Source organism: Anarhichas minor, unplaced genomic scaffold, assembly GCF_050575085.1.
Source record: "Anarhichas minor isolate MPS153535 unplaced genomic scaffold, ASM5057508v1 ptg000025l, whole genome shotgun sequence".
Lineage (NCBI taxonomy): Eukaryota > Metazoa > Chordata > Actinopteri > Perciformes > Anarhichadidae > Anarhichas > Anarhichas minor.
In genome coordinates, this window is record NW_027466471.1 from 2,639,652 (window position 1) to 2,658,822 (window position 19,171).

A 19,171-nucleotide genomic window follows, 5' to 3' on the forward strand; every position below is an offset into this window, starting at 1 on the left:
AGTAAAAAAGACACTTTCCCAATGATAACTATCATTTAGGGAGTTATTATTATTATCAGTTACATTTCATCAGATTTCTAGGAAACACAAAAAGGAAAAACAAACCCATTGATGTAGTTTATTTTCATACAGAAGGTATCCTATTACACTTTCAAAATACAATCAGTTTGAATATGTATTGATTAGACAAACTAAATGTTGAATATTAAATACACATATTTCCTCTGATGAACAGTCTTTGGTTCCTTTTTTTGTTTCCACCATCACAGAACTACTGTTTTTTGTCATTGCTTTGAATGTAATTGAGATATATATGTTTGGAAAACACTTCCCCTTTCTTCTCAATTACAAACAAAGACGGAAATATAAGACAATGAAAACTACAGTGGTTCCTACCAACACATTTAGGTAATTCATCTTTCACAACAAAGTGAAAAGATACATTTTTATCCTGTGTGAACTCTCGTGTGTTCCTTCAGATTTCCCTGCTGTGTAAATCTTTTCCCACAAACATCACATCCAAATGGTTTCTCTCCTGTGTGAACTCTCATGTGCGTCTTCAGATTTCCCTGCAATGTAAATCTTTTCCCACAAACATCACATCCAAACAGTTTCTCTCCTGTGTGAACTGTCATGTGTCTCTTCAGATTTCTCTGCAATGTAAATCTTTTCCCACAAACATCACATCCAAATGGTTTCTCTCCTGTGTGAACTGTCATGTGTGTCTTCAGATTTCCCTGCAATGTAAATCTTTTCCCACAAACATCACATCCAAATCGTTTCTCTCCTGTGTGAACTGTCATGTGTCTCTTCAGATTTCTCTGCCCTGTAAATCTTTTCCCACAAACATCACATCCAAACAGTTTCTCTCCTGTGTGAACTCTCATATGTGTCATCAGACTTCCCTGCAATGTAAATCTTTTCCCACAAACATCACATACAAATGGGTTCTCTCCTATATGAACTCTCATGTGTCTCTTCAGACTTTCCTGCACTCCAAATCTTTTCCCACAAACATCACATCCAAATAGTTTCTCTTCTGTGTGAACTGTCATGTGTCTCTTCAGACTTCCCTGCTCAGTAAATCTTTTCCCACAAACATCACATACAAATGGTTTCTCTACTGTGTGAACTGTCATGTGTCTCTTCAGATTTCTCTGCTCTGTAAATCTTTTCCCACAAACATCACATACAAATGGTTTCTCTACTGTGTGAACTGTCATGTGTCGCTTCAGACTTCCCTGCAATATAAATCTTTTCCCACAAACATCACATCCAAATGGTTTCTCTCCTGTGTGAACTGTCATGTGTCTCTTCAGATTTCTCTGCAATGTAAATCTTTTCCCACAAACATCACATCCAAATGGTTTCTCTCCTGTGTGAACTGTCATGTGTGTCTTCAGATTTCCCTGCAATGTAAATCTTTTCCCACAAACATCACATCCAAATCGTTTCTCTCCTGTGTGAACTGTCATGTGTCTCTTCAGATTTCTCTGCCCTGTAAATCTTTTCCCACAAACATCACATCCAAACAGTTTCTCTCCTGTGTGAACTCTCATATGTGTCATCAGACTTCCCTGCAATGTAAATCTTTTCCCACAAACATCACATACAAATGGGTTCTCTCCTATATGAACTCTCATGTGTCTCTTCAGACTTTCCTGCACTCCAAATCTTTTCCCACAAACATCACATCCAAATAGTTTCTCTTCTGTGTGAACTGTCATGTGTCTCTTCAGACTTCCCTGCTCAGTAAATCTTTTCCCACAAACATCACATACAAATGGTTTCTCTACTGTGTGAACTGTCATGTGTCTCTTCAGATTTCTCTGCTCTGTAAATCTTTTCCCACAAACATCACATACAAATGGTTTCTCTACTGTGTGAACTGTCATGTGTCGCTTCAGACTTCCCTGCACTCCAAATATTTTCCCACAAACATCACATACAAATGGTTTCTCTACTGTGTGAACTGTCATGTGTCTCTTCAGATTTCTCTGCAATGTAAATCTTTTCCCACAAACATCACATCCAAATGGTTTCTCTCCTGTGTGAACTGTCATGTGTGTCTTCAGATTTCCCTGCAATGTAAATCTTTTCCCACAAACATCACATCCAAATCGTTTCTCTACTGTGTGAACTGTCATGTGTCTCTTCAGATTTCTCTGCCCTGTAAATCTTTTCCCACAAACATCACATCCAAATGCTTTCTCTCCTATGTGAACTGTCATGTGTCTCTTCAGATTTCTCTGCCCTGTAAATCTTTTCCCACAAACATCACATCCAAATGGTTTCTCTCCTGTGTGAACTGTCATGTGTGTCTTCAGATTTCTCTGCCCTGTAAATCTTTTCCCACAAACCTCACATCCAAATGGTGTCTCTTCTGTGTGAACTCTCATGTGTTTCTTCAGACTTCCCTGCTCTGTAAATCTTTTCCCACAAACATCACATCCAAATGGTTTCTCTCCTGTGTGAACTGTCATGTGTTTCTTCAGACTTCCCTGCTCTGCAAATCTTTTCCCACAAACATGACATCCAAATGGTTTCTCTCCTGTGTGAACTCTCATGTGTGTCTTCAGACTTCCCTGCAATGTAAATCTTTTACCACAAATATCACATCCAAATGGTTTCTCTCCTGTGTGAACTCTCATGTGTTTCTTCAGACGTCCCTGCAATGTAAATCTTTTCCCACAAACATCACATACAAATGGTTTCTCCACTGTGTGAACTCTCATGTGTTTCTTCAGACGTCCCTGCAATGTAAATCTTTTCCCACAAACATCACATCCAAATGGTTTCTCTCCTGTGTGAACTCTCATGTGTTTCTTCAGACGTCCCTGCAATGTAAATCTTTTCCCACAAACATCACATCCAAATGGTTTCTCTCCTGTGTGAACTCTCATGTGTGTCTTCAGACTTCCCTGCAATGCAAATCTTTTCCCACAAACATCACATACAAATGGTTTCTCCACTGTGTGAACTGTCATGTGTCTCTTCAGATTTCTCTGCTCTGTAAATCTTTTCCCACAAAGTTCACATCCAAATAGTTTCTCTCCTGTGTGAACTCTCATGTGTCTCTTCAGACTTCCCTGCACTCCAAATCTTTTCCCACAAACATCACATCCAAATCGTTTCTCTACTGTGTGAACTGTCATGTGTCTCTTCAGACTTCCCTGCACTCCAAATCTTTTCCCACAAACATCACATCTAAATCGTTTCTCTACTGTGTGAACTGTCATGTGTCTCTTCAGACTTCCCTGCACTCCAAATCTTTTCCCACAAACATCACATCCAAATCGTTTCTCTACTGTGTGAACTCTCATGTGTCTCTTCAGATTTCTCTGCCCTGTAAATCTTTTCCCACAAACATCACAACCAAATGGTTTCTCTCCTGTGTGAACTCTCATGTGTCTCTTCAGATCTCCCTGCTTTGTAAATCTTTTCTCACAAATGTCACATCCAAATCGTTTCCGTCCCGTTTGGACTCTTTTCTGTGAATCTACCTTCATCTTCACTCTCAAACATTTCTTACGAACCAAACAGCTCACGGACATTATTCCATAATTACACATCATGTGTCTCTTAAGAAAGCCCTTGTAGTCAAATCTATTACTACACTTGAAGAAGCTGAAGGATTTCTTGCCAGTGTTACAGACTACATCCTTTACAATTGTTTCCTTAACTTTCAGAGCATGTGTAGCAGAATCTGGTACCCTGGTCTCCTTCAGATCACTGTCACTGTCCTCAGTTTCAGATCCAGAATCTAACAAAGGCTTTTGCCAATCATCATAACTGACTTCCGTCTCAGGGGAGTCAGAAACCATTTCATCATTAGCATTCGGTTGTGCAAGACAATCTGGATCTAGGTTCCCGGCTGGTCCTGATCCTCCGCAGTCCTCTCCATCAGTAGCTGAGCTGCTGGCTGGAGGCTCTGCCTCTCTGTTATCCTCCTTTTGGCTATGATGAAGCTGTGAAGACTGAGGTATCTCATCGACATCTTCAATCTTCAAAAGCACAGTATTGAATAGGAACCTGGTGACATCTGCCTCCTCCAGCTCTTTGAGGTGCTCTGCCTCCAGACTGGTCCAGAGTTCCTCTGGTTCCTCTTTTATGCAGAGGGGCTCTTGGTCCTCCTGCTCCTCTTTTATGCAGAGGGGCTCTCGGTCCTCCCGTTCCTCTTTTATGCAGAGGGGCTCTCGGTCCTCCCGTTCCTCTTTTATGCAGAGGGGCTCTCGGTCCTCCTGTTCCTCTTTTATGCAGAGGGGCTCTTGGTCCTCCTGCTCCTCTTTTATGCGGAGGAGCTCTTGGTCCTCCTGCTCCTCTTTTATGCGGAGGAGCTCTTGGTCCTCCTGCTCCTCTTTTATGCGGAGGGGCTCTTGGTCCTCCTGCTCCTCTTTTATGCGGAGGGGCTCTTGGTCCTCCTGCTCCTCTTTTATGCGGAGGGGCTCTTGGTCCTCCTGCTCCTCTTTTATGCGGAGGGGCTCTTGGTCCTCCTGGTCCAGGCTGGGGCTCCACTCAGGGGGGATAACTTCTTTCATCACTAACAGCGGCTGAACATCTGCAGGGAGAACATTATGGACAACTGTGAGGTCACACTGATGTCTCTGGTATCATTACATTATGTTACTGAGATCTAGTGTCACACATCATACCGATACTAAAGAAGTGTCGCAATACCCTGCCATTAACAAACAGTTCAATACCCCATTTCATTAGTACGGTTTTAAGAATGGCAGCACTTTATTAAGAGCCGTATTTTGGAGTTGAGTCGATATGCGACAGCAGATATCTGCTTCCACTCGCTACAGACGTAGTGGGAGTGTTTTTCTCTCATATGTATATACAAGTGTCCTTATCTACTGTCCACGGCTCGTCTACAAATACGACAAACAGTGAAATATGGCTCTGAAGTTGAATTTGTGTCAATACTTATGAACGTAATACAGTAATATCAGAGAGGCTTCGTCGGCTGAACGAAGATGTAAATTAAAGGGTAATACAGACGTCCCTCTCCCCAGCAATGCTTTCCAGCTCTTCCTGGGGAACCCCAACGTGTTCCCAGGCCAGTCCAGATCAATAATCTCTCCAGCGTGTTCTTGGTACTCCGGGGCCTCTTACCAGTTGGATGTGCCCAGAAAACATCTAAAGGGAGGCGTCCAGTAAGATCCTGATCAGTTCTCCAAACCACCTCAGCTGGATCCTTGTCCACGTGAAGAAGCGGCAGCTCTACGCCAAGCTTCCTCCAGATGTCTAAGCTCCTCATTCTATCTTTAAGGCTGATCCCAGCCACCCTACGAAGGAAGCTCATTGCAGCAGCTTGTATCCACAATTTCATACTTTCGATCACTACCAGAAGCTCATGACCATAGGTGAGGGTCGGACCGTAGATGGACTGGTTAAATCGAGTTTTGCTTTCTGGCTCAGCTCCCTCTTCACCACAGCTGTATGACACAACGCCCGCACTAAACCGCCTGTCCATCTCACACTCTTTTCATCTCTTCATCTCTTTTCTATTTCATCCTCACTGTGAACAAGAACCTGAGATACCGAGATACTGCCTTCGCTTTGGGCAGTGACTCACTCCCAAAGCTGAGGGTGCAATCCATAGTCTTCCAGGAAAGGACCATGGCCTTGGAGGTTCTGACTCTTGTCCCTGAACTTTACACTCAGCTGCAAACCACCCCAGTGCGTGCTGAAGATCACGTTCTGAAGGAGCCAATAGAACCACATCATCTGCAAAGAGCTGAGATGCAATTCTGAGGTCCCCAAACCAAACAGTCTTCTCCTCCCGGTTGTGCCTTTAAATCCTGTCCGTGAAAATCACAAAGGATTGGTGACAAGGGACAACCCTGGTGGAGGTGTTGTGGCAGAATGAAGAGGAGAGACGCAATTCTTGTTGCAACCAGCGGGGACCGTTTATTCTTGTGCTCACAATGACAAGTTCACAACAGATCCAAAATGTCAGAGTTTTTATGTCTTACTTTTATACCTTAGTTCTCTTCTTAATAGTACTTCAGGGCAGTATAGATTCAAATCCAGCTTAATCTCATTTGGAACTCCTCTGGAATCCCTTTAGGCTGCCCTATAGCGCCTAAGTGGAGATGTTGGTCGGTGTTAAGTGAAATCTGTGCTCAAAACAATGTGCGGAAAAGCATAAAAACACAGATGGGACACATCCCAGTCCCTGAAGGGCCGTTCAAACACTTAGTCATAAACTATGTAGACATGATAAAATCAGCATATGGAAAGCGCTACATGCTAGTGGTAATTGATCAATTCAGTCCCTGGGTGGAAGCAACTCCATCAAAAAACATAGGAGCTGAAACTGTAATCAAGTTTCTGACAAAGGAAGTCGTTCCACGATTTGGCATACCATCAGGAATATGCTCAGATAATGGTTCAGCATTTGTGCAGAAAGTAGCCACGGGGATTTTACAACAGTTGAGGGCCGTGTACCACCCACAAGGTCAAGGTTTAGTGGAACAGAATAACGCAACGTTAAAGGCGAAGTTGAATAAGACCTGTGCAAGCACTAAGCTAAACTGGGTGGATGCTTTGCCACTCGCGCTAATGAGTTATTGCATGCAAACTCACAGGAGCATGCACCTAACACCGCATGAAATGATAACAGGTAGACCTGTGCTCGCACCTCAACTTAGAGGCCCCTACAAGGAAACCCCACTAGAGCAGCTGCAAATATAGTTAAAGGACTATATGAAGCAACTCACTGCCATACATAGATCCATCTACTTGCAGGAGAAGGGAAAAGAGCCAGGCTCCGACCAGAAGCCAGAGAAACCAGCGGTACCAGGTGTCTGTTAAAGTCTTCCGACGAAAGTGGCACGAGCCAAGGCGGCATGGTCCCTATAGAGTGGTGCGAGCAATGCTACCAGCGGTCCAGGTCGAAAGAAGTACAAAGTAGTATCACTTGAGCCATTGCACGAAAGTCCAAGACAAAACCAAGGGCAGTGCGAAGTGAGAAAAAAATGACAAACAAGGTAAGCCTGGAACATGTGTTGAAACTAATGGGCGTTCTGATATGGATGCTGTTAGGAAGCGTGGGGCAGGAGAGACTGACGGTGCTGAAACCTGTGACACCACAGAGCATGCAGGTCAGCGCCCAGACGGTGACTCAGCCATCCTGGAGGAGAGCCAGAAACCATTCCTGCAAACTCATGAGAGGTGAAAAAGGTGACAAGACCGAAACCCTGTCGGGAGGGGAGGGGGGGGGGGTAAGGGGTGCTCCGGGAATTTTATCTTAAATATGAGCTTTAAAATGTAGCATTCTGGTGTATTCTGAGAAGAAAATGAAGTGATAAGACATTTACTTTAAGCAAAAAAACTAATATAATATTCAGTTATTAATCACTATTTCAGCTCTATTATTAATATTAACCTTTATTTAGACAAAATCCATAGAGACCGAGGTCTCATTTTCAAAAGTTTTGGTCAAATAAAAACACAGATAGCAAGAGTAGTGAGAACCATCGCCTGTACAAATAAAGTGATTAGTTTTCATTGAACCCTGTTACTGTATGGCTTCATATTAACTTCCACTGTTACTGTAAAGCTGGTAGAATTGTGGCCTATCTTCTATTTGCAATTAATATGCATTCAACCCAGTTCAATTATTTAAATGAAAATGATAATCTACTCTGGCTAAAGTAGTTTATCAAGAGTAAAATAATATCTGTAATTTATACACACCTCTGCATTAGTAACCTGCTGAAATGAAGGTACAGGCTCCTTAACCCTCTCATTACTTCAGGGTCCTTGGGAGCAACGTGGGACTGTTGGGACTGTTAGTACACTGGCTGTGGTCATTACAGTGAACAGTGTGAACAGTGTGATGAGAGGACATGTGAGCCCTTGTTGCTGTAGTTCATCTCCTTGGAGCAGAGGCTGCATTTAGCATACCCTGCCTTATCAATGTATTTAAAATACTGTGACAGCAGGAAGCTGTACTCACGTCTGTTTAGAACTCCACCTTTATCCAGGTCCAGCTCCACTCACAGCTCAGCCCTGCGTCAAGCTGCGCTACAGACAGCCTCCTCTCCCTGGAGCTCTCTGACCTCATCATCTCATCAGTATCTGGGCCTCATGTTTCGTGGTCATAAAAGTTATTCTGACCACGAAATCGCCTCATTCTACTTTGAGTTAAAACAAACGACCTGCAACCAGATGCGCCGGTGTTCCAGTTTAACGTTAATGAGTGACCGCGTGAACTGAACCGGAACACGGGGGGGGGGGGGGGGGGGGCTGCATGTTTCATCACGTTACGTTTTTTCCTTCTAAATCGCAATGATGACGAACGTTAACAGTCGATAAAGATTTGCATGCAGTGGAAGTTAACTTAACCCAGCAAGTCTGAACGGTAACGGAACATAACGTAATTTAAACTGTAACGGAGGGAAAGACGCTGTAGACATCTAAACGCTGATTGGCCAAGACTCGACACGTCAAAGATGTTCTATTGCGAAGATCACGACATCACATTTTCTCCTCGTCTCACTCCAATCTGAGAAACGCTGGCTGGCCAGTTGACACCCGCCCCCCGAAAAAAAACCTCTACGGATCTACACGATTCACGTGGATGATATATTTTTGATTCAAAACGGTGAATTTCACCGAAAAGTGACAAGTTTGCAGGTATGTATGCTTTGCCTTGGTTAACTTGACTTCTCTTAACTCTGGTTTAACGTCAACTCATGAAATATCACCCCAATAACTTCTACCCTTCAACTTTCTCTCATGACTAATTTTCTATTTTGCTTAGGGATTCTCTGCGTTAGTAGGTAAGGTATTTATTTTATTTATTCATATAAAATAAATCTCTTTTGGGGGATTAGGCTTTATCTGACTTCAGCATCACTACCCCTCAGTTATCCTACTTCAGGATGGAGTCCAATCGCCAAAGACTTTGTACTATTCCTATTTCATGCATGTTTAGTAAATTATTGTTAAATTCTAATAAACTCTCTCCTGATTGAAATAAACAATTTGTCCGAAATTTGTTTTATAGTTGGTTTCATCAGATCATAAAAACAAACTATCATCACGTTGGATCTTGTTATACTGACGAGGCGACTGCGGTGCTGTGCTGGCAGTGTTCATGTTGCTGTCACTGCAGTCAGCCCTGTACCTTCAGCCACATCTGATCAATTGCGGGCCATCCACCGTGTGTGTGTGTGTGTGTGCGAGCGTGTGTGTGTGTGTGGGGCTAGGGGAATCTCCAAGGTCACAGGACAGGAGATAAACTGCTGAGTCACCTACTGCTCTGTCGTCAAAACAGCTTTTTCCGCTGCAGCAGTTTCTTCTCCGCGGTTTCTATTGTAGATTCGAGCCGTTCTTTAATGGTACATTTATATAATAACACTCACACGAAATCCCAAATTCATTGATTTGACACCTCATCTATACACCATCAGCTAGCACAACAACTATGGCTGTTTGCCAAATTTAGCGTTGACAGCCATGGAGTGATGTTGCACAACCGCTGCACTCATGATACACTCCTTCCATGCTCCCACAACTCATTTTCCATTTACAACTGTGCACGTTCCAAATTTTGACTTTCAGATTGATTTTACACTCTCTCTCTGACACACGGTCATACACACTCACACACACACACAGCATGCATCGTGACAAATGACCATGAACCCGCTCAGTCTCTCGCTTTCACACATAAAATTACCCAGAGTTCAAGCGCATCCTCACACACACACACACACTGGCTGAAGCTGTTACCATGGCGATTAATGTAAACAGAAGGGAAGTCTCCTGACAGCCTCAGTAGTAGTCAGAGCTGTTGCCATGGCAAGTCCGTACCGCACAGGCTGCGTTGGTCTGTGCATGTGTCACTCCCCTTTTCCGCTTAATTAAACACACAGACGCTTCTTATGCCACTCCTGAATTCGGTTTCTCTTATCTCGGGGGGGGGGTCCAGGTCACCAGGCTCTGTAGCGTTTAGAAAAATAACTTGATCATGACTAGCTGTCGAGGAATAATAAGCTGAAACTAGAAGATGAAACGAATCCATTTAAAGGAGGCATTACCTTTTTTCTGTGGAAGTGAGGAATGTGACACCTCGCAGTTCAGGTCCAGATAACTCTAATACGTTTTGTGTACAGGTTGGAGGTATCCAGTGTTTTTGTTGAATCTCTATTTTGGGTTTTGCATCGTGTCCTGAGATCTCTGCATGTCTTTGATTCGTCTATTATGACAGTTTCTTTTTTATCATTCCATGGTGGCCTGAAGTAATCTCGCCCAGCATGCATCGGTTCACGTCTATCCGTTTAATTGTGTGCCACAGAGCTCGTCCCATCTGTGGTGGTATTGCTGGTGGAGAGGAACACGGAGACTCCTGAAAAAAGTTCCATGAAAACGTGAGATACAGGAAAGGACCCTAAATTATTTAGGAGGTGGAGGATGACGTGTAACTCATACTTAATTGTTAAAATTGACAGTCACCATGTGACAAATAAGCATCGGCTGCCCTGCAATTGGGCAATTGAGCCTATGAACCTAAAACGATACAACGAACGCAACAATCTTTTCATTGGCATCGAGACAATGACACACGACTCAAGCATATTACTTTGTATTCAAAGCACAGGATAATAATGGTGTGTGTGTGTGTGTGTGTGTGTGCGTGTACGTGGTCTGCTCAGTGATGACAGTAGTGTGTAATTGTCCATGCCCATGCTCTGTCATTATCAGGCCTTCGGATGTGTGTGTGCGTGTGTTTGAGCACATTCAGAGGTAACTGCTTCTGCTTTGATTAAACTGCTAATTATTGATTGGGCAGGAGCAGACTTACAGGGCTGACATTATCCCTCTCTGAATATGTGTGTGTGTGTGTGTGTGTGTGTGTGTGTGTGAGAACCATATGCATCCAGAAAGCTTACCGGTTCTTTCCCAGCTGCCTTTTTTTTTTTTGTCATTTTCTGCCATTCTTGTCAGTTAAAGCAATGTGTTTTTGAGGCTCTGCTTGATTTAATTTTAATAGCGTGCTGCATTTAGACTTCAGATCGATGGCGTTAAAGCCAAAATGAAACTGAACTTAAAGATAAAATCCCTTCCCAGTGATGGGAGCAGTGAAGAAAACCTCTGGAAGCATTAGGACAGACGCTGAATAACAGGGTTAACAAAGGAGCCGCAGATTAGATTGTGCAGGGGGAGGGTGTTTGTGGCTGAGCGGCGCCGGATCTTGTGAGAGATGTGTTAACAATTTGCACTTAGTACAGCTACCGTGCGCCATTAATGCCATCTCGCAGCCTCAATTTATGTCTGTTCCAGTGTACCTGACCACTTTGTGAGCCAACAGAAGGGCATTAATGGACTCTCTGGCATTGTCTGGGTTACCTGCATCAACAACTCTTGTTTAACAACCCTGTTTTATGTAGGGTTTGTTAATGGAGGTGTGAAATCATGCCAATTAGACCACAGCTTGAGCCATTTTCACACCTTTATCTGTCAAATAGAGATTTTGTGTTTCTGACTCTGGCAATAAATGTGCTTCGGCAGGTAGATAGCAGTTTGAAATACAATACTGGTTGCCAGTTTGAGTAAAAAGTTGAGTTGAAAGTGTATCGTACAGCAAAGCAACGCACCTTTTGGTTTATAACACTACGAGACAGGGTTTTACAGACAGAAGATAAGCTGATTCTGATTGGTTGCAGGCGGATTTGTGCTTTAAGTAAAAATGCAGAAGAATCTGATGACTGAACAACTTTTTGTAATGAATGTACTTTCAGCCCGACATTGAGAAACACTGATGGCTGCTGTCAGTCTCCATGTTAACTGTGTCACTGTCACCTTGTCGGCCTGTTCTAGTCTCTCCGTTCCTATCTCTGTCTTACACCGTGTGTGTGTGTGTGTGTGTGTGTGTGTGTGACAGACTGTTTCTCTGTTGGATATGCACTTGATGGAGAAACACACACACGCACTGTTAATGCCAATGCATTTCTTGCGCGGCACACTCGGAGAGCTCAGTTACACAGGTTTTATACAGGAGGAAATGCAATCATTGTTGCCACGGGTAACGGCAAGCGGGGACTGCCAGCCAGTCGACACACACACACACACACACTAGTGAACTCAGCAGCCAGATGTTATACAAGCTCCCTTTTTCTCCAATCAAATGAGCCCCACAGGTCTTTCAGCGTGTGTGTGTATGTCACACTCTTTCAATCCCTCCCTCTCTCTCTCTACTGACCTTTTTCGTCATTTCAGTATAGCTCAGCTTCACATTTCATTCACTTCTTCCCACCATTCAGACATAATATTCAGCTTGAATGAACATAGTCTCTGTGTGTGTGTGTGTCAATGCAAATTCTGTCCAAATCTTTTATTTTTACTGATATAATAATCATATTTGTATTGTAGTGCATTGTAATGAAAGTGCACTTCACTGAGTTCATGCAAAAAATGCTTGACAATGAGCATGCTGAGCTTGCACCACCACTCAAAGAAGGAGACATAGTTCTGATGAAGGACAGTCAGGCAAAAATAAAATCAGTGGCCAATGGGAGTTGTTGTGAATACTATTCCCAGTAAAGATGGACTAGTAAGAAAGGTGGAAGTCAAAGTGACAAGAAATCAGACGCTCAAGATATTCTCCAGACCCATATCTGAAGTGGTCCTGCTTTTCTCCCAGAAAGACAATTATGGGAATGACGTGTCACACAGTCCACAGCTTGCTGAGGGCAAAGCCATAGGTGGGATGAGTCGCTGAGTGACAGCCCGGTCAACTCACTGTAAGACTGCAGTCCTACATTTAGTACAGTAGCAGTTCTCCTGTACAGACTCAGATGAGAAAGGACTGTGGGTTAATATGTACATAGTGGCATATGTCTTAATATGCCAGGCGGGGAGTGTATTGTATTCAATGTGTTGGTTATGGACTCATTGACTGAGCAAAAATCTTTTATTTTTTACTGATATAATAATCATATTTGTATTGTATTCAATATATTGGTTATTTTATATGCCCTTTAGCAACACCTAGTGGCGATTGTGAATAGCTGCACTGAACAGGAAGTGAGCGAAGTGTAAATAGTCAGAGTAACAGGAAGTGATGTTCAAGAAGTGCCGTGTGCCCATGGACTCATTGACTGAGCATCTCAGTGTTCAATCCATATAATCCTGTGTCTTGAAGTCCACAAAATCGGCAAGTTATATTAACATGTTTATATTAATATTTCTTTGGTTTGTGTTAGTAGTATTTATACTGATGTACTAGCTATTATTAAGTACTTACAAAGGCACTTACGTTTTGTATTGTTTGTGCTCTTTTTCAGTTTTACAAAAATATTACATATTTTCCACCATTAAACCTTGCAAATACAACAACCTGTCTGTTCCTTGGAGGATACGGTGCTGGCAAATATATTGTCAAGCTGGCTGTATAGCTGAAAACTACGTTTTACTAAAACAACTTTTAGTGAGGACAGCACAATATTGTTGATCATAATCATGATTGCAAACTGGAGATTGGAGCTGGCGGTCACATCACTGTTGTGATTATGGCTCTGAAAGCAGGATAGGCTCCAATCAGTGCTGCAGTTTCTGAGAGGCTCTTACACGAGGGCGACGACTGAATGGTAGAAAGTACCCCCCCCCACCACACACACACACACACACACACACACACACACGGAGTGCGTGGCAGAGAGATTGAGTGGTTACGTATCCCTGTGTGGCTGTTTTTGTCAATGGATGCTCATTCATGTGTGTGTACGTGTGTCTCTTTTTCAGTCTCTGCGGGTAATGAATGAAAAGCTCCGCGTGTGTGTGTACGCGCATGCGTGTAAGCAAGGCAACAATGCAAACACTACGGCCCGCTCGTTTCATCTGGCTTTGACGTCACCAAAACCCACAGCAGCTGTTATCAGCGCCAGCAGGTGTCCGCTGTGCGTGCGGGCGTGCGAGGGCATTTGGAGTGATCTCATTGGTTTGCCGGAAAGTCCACCTTGATCACCCGGGGGGCCAACAGGCAATATGATCACTTGTCACTGTAAAAGATGCGTCGAGAGTGAGGTGAGAAACGCAAAGAGGAAGAGAGAGAGAAGGAGGGAGGAGGAGGAAGTGAAGGTGAGAAGAGAGCGAGATTCTCGCCGAGAGGCGTGAGAAAAACACCAAGAGCAAGCACCTCAGAGAAGATCGGCAACAAACCGGTAACTGTGACGGCACGCTGGCGTTCTTGGGGCTGGTCTCCCTAGAGGCTGATGGGCGGCTTGTCAAATGTGCTCCTTCTCTAAGGGGCTTGAGGGATTTGCCGCACAGCAGCGCATATCGATGTGATGGAGAGCTCATTCACAACAGCCTCTTACCGCCGGGATGAGGCTCTTAAAACACACTTACAGCACAAACACACACACCGAAATACACACAAAGGTAACAATGGATGAATGGAAACCTCGGCATGGAGAGGGAGGGCGAAGGTGTGATGTGATGACGTCCAGTGGACGAGTGTATGAAAGGCCGCCTGATGAGACTTTTTTTTATGCAGTCAGGCGTAAGATGGAGAGATGGAAGTAAATTCATGAATTGAGTCTCGACTGAGGGTTTCACAGATATTCACATGAAATGTTTAAATCGGCAGAATAAGATTAGTAGATCAATATTAAAACTCTTTCTTTTTATTGCTCCCATTAGTCTAGTGCAGTCTCAGAGTCCTTCCTATGAACCTGACTGCTGTTATTTTGCCACGTTTCCCTTTTTTTTTTTTTAAATAACCCTAAGAAGCACTATTTAAAAGAAAAGACACGCAGTGTATCACAAAAGGCAACAGATTAGCAAGCCGGAGGCTAGCAGCTCCCCGATGCGGCACTTTGAGCTAAATGTTAAACATTAGCATGCTAACTAACATGCGGATGTTTAGCAGGTGTAATGTTAACACATTACACCTGAGCACATTACACCTGGGCACCGTTTTTGTTTTGCTTGTTATCATGCTAACGTTTGCTAATTAGCACCAGACGCAAAGTACATCTGAAGCTGATGGGAATATCACTATGCTATGTTCACACTGCGGCCAAGCGTAGCCTGCTACATCGTTGTGTTGCTCAAGCGCTCGTTGACGTAGTTATGTCGTTAAAAGCACTGAGAACTGGCTAGCGGCAAGAATACGTTTCTCTTTTCGTTTTTTTTTCCGACGGAGCGGAACAGTGGTGGCGGGTAAAGGGAAGGGGACTGGAAATGGTGAAACCAAACACATATGATTGGTTGATGCTTCGCTGTTGAGGCCGGCTCAAATACGTTTTGTAGAGCGTCACGTGGCGGCAAGTGTCGGGCGTCAGTTTGTAGCTTCATGTCACCGGCTCCCACGGAAAAAGGACTTGTGGCCTCTTGATTTGACGCTCGAAGTGTGAACATTGCTTTTTAGTGATTCAGGTTGCACGCTTCAGCTAATTTGTTTGGATTTTATTGACCACAACAGCAGACAGTGTGTTTTTATATCAACCGTTTACCTCAGGAGTTGGTGGAGAACAAAACAGAGCTAAAAGACGAGTGAATATTGTACTTCCATTCATTATAGGGCAACGAACGCGACTCCAAATGAATGCTAATGTTGCGCCGTGTCTGCTGGATGTGTCGATAGGTAACTGTTTGCTAAACTTCATACGGTTGTTCCTCTGGGCCTTAAAAGGTGTCTTGTGGTTTTAAACTCGATGTTATTGGCCCTAGTACGTTATAAATCTGGATTTGTGTCGGCTGCAGGTTGCCTGAATGTTGCACAGGAAGAGATGACAGAGGACGTTGCAGAGGGAGCGGAGACAAATGGCGAGATGAGGATAGAGAGACGTTTGTTTTCCACTAATGCGACGTCAGTGAAGCTGATGGCAGATCATCACAGGAGTCAACGCACGGTTCAGGCAGATTAACTCTCAATAGGCTCATCTTCATTCGTCGCCCTGCTCGTCTCCCCGGCACACACACGCACAGAAATGATTTTTCATCCGTAGCAGTCGTTTTAAGTGAATGAGTAAAAACAATTGGTGATGTTACACTTGGCAGATCCAATCCCATGATCATTGCAGTGTAATTTTCTGCATGTTAAGATCAGATACCTGTACCTGCTGTCAATGAGATCTCAAAGGCAAAATAACCAAATTCTTTCCAATTTTATTTAGGCTGGACATTTTTTTTTTTTTTCACCTTTAGGTGAAAAAATTAGGTTTTCAGATTTGCTGTTTCCAGATTAGGTTTAATCTGGAAACAGCAAATAGCACTAAAAAAATGTTGAATCGGTACACTCTACTGACCACACTTGTTTGGTTAGCTCGAGCTCCAATACTTAGAATTTGACCATTGTTTTTTTTTTTTTTCTGTATAGTGAAAACCTATTTATTGTGAAAACTAGTGGGACACTGGCATAAATGATCAGCTTGTGACTCGCGTGCCCTTCTGTTTAAATGTGTTCACAGGGGAGCGTTTTCCGAGGTGGTCCTGGCCCAGGAGACGCTGACCGGCCGGATGTTTGCGGTGAAGTGCATCCCCAAGAAGGCTCTGAAGGGGAAGGAGAGCAGCATCGAGAACGAGATCGGCGTGCTGAGGAAGTGAGTGCCGTCAGACAAAGCGCGCGTAAAGCCTCCGCAACACAACCCCCGTCCACCCCCCCCTTACCCTTCCGCCCCGAGGTCACGATCCGCAGCCCACCTACCACACATCACGACTGAAACGCCTGTCTGTCTGAGCACAAAACAGCCGCACAATATCAACCAGAAGAATCCTGCGGGGGAACTCTATTTCAGTCAATTGAGAGGAAACGCATCGACTTCAATCTGAATTAAAATGAGTAGAAGTTGGTGTTTCTGCACTCTGCATTGAGAGACATCCGATTTTAGAAGAAACAAAAACATTGCTGAAACATTCCTGAGCGTCACACACACACGCATATTACAAAGGTTTATATATTTATGTTTATAAAAGGTTTCATATTCATGATTCAACCCATCAGGCAGCGTCGGAAATACACGAGGGCAAAGGGCAAAACTGCCCCTAAGAAATATAATTTTGCCCCTGATATCACTAGAAGAGGGGCAAAAAATGCCGCCGAACTTTCTAAACGAATAAATAAATGGAGCGCTTCTTAGTCAGACCTGTGACTGCGAGGCTGCGGTCAACTCAGCAGACACTTAAATTTTAGTGCACCTATATGCTGAAATTCACGGTAAACTCATTCAAACGGCACAGATCGGGAGCGAGCGAAGGACTTTGAAAGTTAACGGAAAGATTAACGTGAGACAACATCCGGTTTCTTCAGACAAACATCCGGTTTTCAGAATAAGATGCCAACAAAGTATACATATTGCATAATGGAAATTAGATTAAATGAATTATATTCACATTAAGTATAAAACATGCTACCTGCATCTCGTGAGTTAAAGGGAAAATACAAGTGTCTTTATTCTTTGATTTGAGAGTTGCTGGAAATTAATAATACCTGACTGACAGTCAATTAAGATATTTTACTAAGCAAAAACTCTGAATTTGTACCTTCAAATGGCACATTTTTTTAATTTTTAAGGTGCTATAAAAATGTTTTTCTCAAAAATTCCACACAATGACTGATGTATATGTAATCAAGGCATCGTTGACTTAATAATTGTTAATAGTTGTTTAAAAAATGTAATAACAATAAATAACCAAAAAGAAATAAGAATACAATTGAATATGATTTTCTGATTTATGTTTATTTTTTGTTAAAAAAAAAAAGATGTATAATATGTAAATTTCCTACCCTGGTCACCGGTGTGTCAGCATGGAAAACTGTTGAGTGTGGGGTGAGGGTGGCACCGAAGACATCTGGATGGGTGATGGAACTGAAAGACGAGATAATCCAACCCAACAGAACATATGCACTCAAATGTATAGCCGTAAACAGTGAAGGGGGACGTGTGACTAGGACAGTTCCCTGAGTGTCTCTGGGATGATAATAAACCAAGAGTTGAGCAGCAGGGTTACCATACAACTTACCTCAGCGGCCCCATCAGTTACAACGGGAAGAGATAACAATAATAATGGAGCCGTTACTCTGACAACATAACTATGACCGTTCCCACTCTCCATTTGTTAAGTGAACAAACAACAGGCACAGCCGACAGTTATTGGATGTGTGGGGAAAATGTTTTACTGAATATTCTGCCTCCAAGATGGGTTGGGCTTTGCGCATTGGTTCTGATGAGGTTACCGATAGTGGTGCTATATGAGGGGGTGAGTGATGGGGGAAGCGTCTGATGGGAGGCGTAGGTAAAGAAGACAATACACGGCGGACCAACATCTCCAGTTAGACGCTATAGGGCAGCCTAGAGGAATTCCAGAGGAGTTCCAAGCATGAACTGAGATTAAGGCTGGATTTGAATCTATACTGCCCTGAACTACTATTAATTATTAGTTAGTTCATTCGAACGGTACACTACTGTTTAGTTAGTTAAATTAATATTATTCTATTTTATTGTATATATTGTGCATTTTTATACTTTATGAATATATATATATATATATATATATATATATATATATATATATATATATATATATATATATATAATAACGAACAAATTTCCCCTTTTGGGATTAATAAAGTATCTGTCTTAATTCACTTTTCAGATGAAGGGTTCCCCTTTGGTTTTGTATCTCGTCGGACATCATTTACAGCCGCACCGCTCCACAACCCGGAACTACATCTTCAGTTGTTGTTGCGCGTGAATTCACACCAGTGTGTGTGTGGGACATATTTAAAATATGTTTTACTGGATGAAGAGAAGCAGCTACTCCGAGACGCTCGACATGTCTAAAGCCGAGATTCTGAGAGGAATCGTTACCGAGAAACTCACCACGGCCGCGCAGGAGATCTTGGCGGTGGTGGAGAGGACCGTGGCCGGCTACGAGGAGGAGGCGTCGGGCTTCAGGCGGGAGATCGACCGGAGGAAGAAGCAGCTGGAGGTCCATAACATGAGGGCCTTTCTCAATATGCGTACTTCTCTGTATTGTGTTCTCGTGTAATGTGAAACGTCATCAGTCTCAGCCACTGAACTGTTCCAATATAAAAGTCCGCCTCGAGCCAAGCACGGTCCAAATGCCCGGATGTGGCTCGCTCCGCCCATTTTACCGAGGATGACTTGTCTGTAGCTGTGTCTCAATTCAGGGGCTGCATCCTTCG

General features: G+C 43.3%; 1 protein-coding gene across 6 annotated transcripts; it reads right to left on the minus strand.

The window, feature by feature from the left end:
• Nucleotides 1-104: 104 nt before the first annotated feature.
• Nucleotides 105-19,076, minus strand: LOC142957320 (uncharacterized). 6 transcript variants are annotated; one of them, XM_076099053.1, is made up of 5 exons: nucleotides 18,846-18,996; nucleotides 17,750-17,831; nucleotides 10,059-10,366; nucleotides 5,119-9,960; nucleotides 105-4,558 (listed from the first exon to the last, which is right to left on the minus strand). In XM_076099053.1, the coding sequence occupies exons 4-5, from the start codon at nucleotides 5,477-5,479 to the stop codon at nucleotides 447-449; spliced, it is 4,473 nt and encodes a 1,490-aa protein (XP_075955168.1). In that variant the 5' UTR covers nucleotides 5,480-9,960; nucleotides 10,059-10,366; nucleotides 17,750-17,831; nucleotides 18,846-18,996; the 3' UTR covers nucleotides 105-446. The 6 variants fall into 6 exon arrangements, with proteins under 6 accessions (XP_075955168.1, XP_075955171.1, XP_075955173.1 ...); XM_076099056.1 differs by lacking the exon at nucleotides 18,846-18,996 and having other exon boundaries at nucleotides 9,751-9,960; nucleotides 17,750-18,458; XM_076099058.1 differs by lacking the exons at nucleotides 5,119-9,960; nucleotides 10,059-10,366 and having other exon boundaries at nucleotides 18,846-18,995.
• Between the last annotated feature and the right edge of the window lie 95 nt (nucleotides 19,077-19,171).

Coding starts and splice junctions, on each gene's coding strand:
- LOC142957320 (XM_076099053.1), bottom strand. CDS start 5,479: ATGGACAGGCGGTTTAGTGCGGGCGTTGTGTCATACAGCTGTGGTGAA. Junction 4,559..5,118: donor TTTCTGGGCACATCCAACTG/GTAAGAGGCCCC, acceptor TTCTCCCTGCAG/ATGTTCAGCCGCTGTTAGTG.